Source organism: Oncorhynchus mykiss, chromosome 13, assembly GCF_057628025.1.
Source record: "Oncorhynchus mykiss isolate SJ-2025 chromosome 13, ASM5762802v1, whole genome shotgun sequence".
NCBI lineage: Eukaryota > Metazoa > Chordata > Actinopteri > Salmoniformes > Salmonidae > Oncorhynchus > Oncorhynchus mykiss.
In genome coordinates, this window is record NC_143034.1 from 11,875,001 (window position 1) to 11,877,500 (window position 2,500).

Below are 2,500 nucleotides of genomic sequence, written 5' to 3' on the forward strand. Positions count from 1 at the left end.
GGATAATGATATTATTCTATGTGTAGGTGGGGAGGGGTGGATAATGATATTATTCTCTAAAAATTGTTTCATTGTGATTATATGTATTTATGTATCAGAAACAGCAACAGCGTGTGTAAGGCTCGGGTCTCAGTTTAGCTTGTTTTTGCAATATCTTCTCTGTTCTGTGCCATATTTGTGGAGCAGTGATTCCCCAACCTCTCCTCTAGTACCCCCAGACAGTCCTCTGCCCTGATGTACCACATCACCACAGCTGATTCAAATGGTAACCTGATCATCAAGCCTCTCATTCCTTATTTCAGCTGCTTTAGTTCTGAAATACATCAAATACGTGGACTGTATTGAGTCACTGGAGGAGAGGTTAGGGAATCACTGGAGGAAAGGTTAGGGAATCACTGGAGGAGAGGTTTTGAATCACTAGAGGAGAGATTAGGGAATCACTGGAGGAGAGATTAGGGAATCACTGGAGGAAAGGTTAGGGAATCACTGGAGGAGAGGTTAGGGAATCACTGGTGGAGAGGTTAGGGAATCACTGGAGGAAAGGTTAGGGAATCACTGGAGGAAAGGTTAGGGAATCACTGGAGGAGAGGTTAGGGAATCACTAGAGGAGAGATTAGGGAATCACTGGAGGAGAGATTAGGGAATCACTGGAGGAGAGATTTGGGAATCACTGGAGGAGATGTTAGGGAATCACTGGAGGAGAGATTAGGGAATCACTGGAGGAGAGATTTGGGAATCACTGGAGGAGATTTTAGGGAATCACTGGAGGAGAGGTTAGGGAATCACTGGAGGAGAGGTTAGGGAATCACTGGAGGAGAGGTTAGGGAATCACTGGAGGAGAGGTTAGTGAGTCACAGCTCTATCACCATATGTCCTCATCTCTTCAGATCTCAATGAGTGCCAGAAGATACCACAGGTTTGTGGCAGCAACGCCACTTGCCTCAACACCATCGGGAGCTACCACTGCCAGTGTCAACCTGGGTTCAGATCCACAACGCCTGTCAACTCCACTGCTCTCACTGGGGAGTGTAAGGGTGAGTATTCAAGTGTGTGTGTAATGACTTTCCTCCTCTTCGTCTGAGGAGGAGTAAGGATCGGACCAAAACGCAGCGTGGTAAGTGTCCATATTGATTCATTCAAAACCACACAACTGAACACTGGAACAAAATAATAAAAGTGAAATCTACAAAACCGAAACAGTACCGTTTGGCCCAAACACTCACACGGAAACAAACACCCACAAACAAAAACAACCAGGCTGCCTGAGTATGATTCTCAATCAGAGACAACTAACGACACCTGCCTCAGATTGAGAACCATACTAGGGCGAACACAAAAACCAACATAGAAAAGCAAACATAGACTGCCCACCCCAATGCCCTGACCATACTAAAACTAAAACTAAAACAACAGAGCTATGGTCAGAACGTGACAGTACCCCATCCCCCCCCAAAGGTGCGGACTCCGGCCGCAAAACCTGAACCTATAGGGGAGGGTCTGGGTGGGCGTCTGTCCGCTGTGGCGGCTCTGGCGCGGGACGTAGACCCCACTTCACCACAGTTTTTGTCCGCCTCCTCAACCACCCCCGTGGCCTCTTACGAGCGACCCTCGCCACCGACCTCCGACTGGGGACCCTAGCCATGGGTCCCGAATGGACGGGAGATTCCGGCAGCTCCGGAGTGAATAACTGCTCCGGCAGCTCCTGGCTGACTGACGGCTCTGGCAGCTCCTGGCTGACTGACGGCTCTGGCAGCTCCTGGCTGGCTGACGGCTCTGGCAGCTCCTGGCTGACTGATGGCTCTGGCAGCTCCTGGCTGGCTGACGGCTCTGGCAGCTCCTGGCTGGCTGACGGCTCTGGATGCTCCTGGCTGGCTGACGGCTCTGGCAGTTCCTGGCTGGCTGACGGCTCTGGCGGCTCCTGGCTGGCCGGCAGCTCTGGCTGCTCCTGGCTGACCGGCGGCTCTGGCGGCTCAGGACAGACTGGCGGCTCTGGCGGCTAAGGACAGACTGTCGGCTCTGGCGGCTCAGGACAGACGGGAGACTCTGGCAGCTCAGGACAGACGGGAGACTCTGGGGGCTCAGGACAGACGGGAGACTCTGGTGGCTCAGGACAGACGGGAGATTCTGGCGGCTCAGGACAGACGGGTGACTCTGGCAGCGCTCAGGAGTGAAGGACGGCTCAGATAGCTCCTGGCTGACTGACGACTCTGGCAGCTCCTGGCTGACGGAGAGACAGCCTGGTGCTGGGTGCTGCCACCGGTGGGCTGGTGCGTGGAGGTGGCACCGGATAGACCGGACCGTGCAGGCGCACTGGAGCTCTTGAGCACCGAGCCTGCCCAACCTTACTTGGTTGAATGCTCCCTGTAGCCAGGCCAGTGCGGCGACGTGGAATAGCCCGCACTGGGCTGTGCTGGCGAACCGGGGACACCATGCGTAAGGCTGGTGCCATGTACGCCGACCCGAGGAGACGCACTGGAGACCAGATGCGTAGAGCCGGCTT

The 2,500-nt window shown here is 54.2% G+C and overlaps 1 protein-coding gene across 11 annotated transcripts in view; it reads left to right on the plus strand.

The window, feature by feature from the left end:
- Window positions 1-2,500, plus strand: part of LOC110519495 (adhesion G protein-coupled receptor E5) — a 237,587-nt gene that overhangs the window by 186,461 nt on the left and 48,626 nt on the right. For 5 of the 11 annotated variants that reach the window (XM_090195155.1, XM_090195156.1, XM_090195160.1 and 2 more), the window contains exon 3: window positions 888-1,034. The exons of the other annotated variants lie outside the window; for them this stretch is intronic. In XM_090195155.1, coding sequence (XP_090051281.1) covers window positions 888-1,034 — 147 coding nt within the window. The remainder of the gene's footprint in view (window positions 1-887; window positions 1,035-2,500) is intronic. 11 annotated transcript variants of the gene reach the window in all.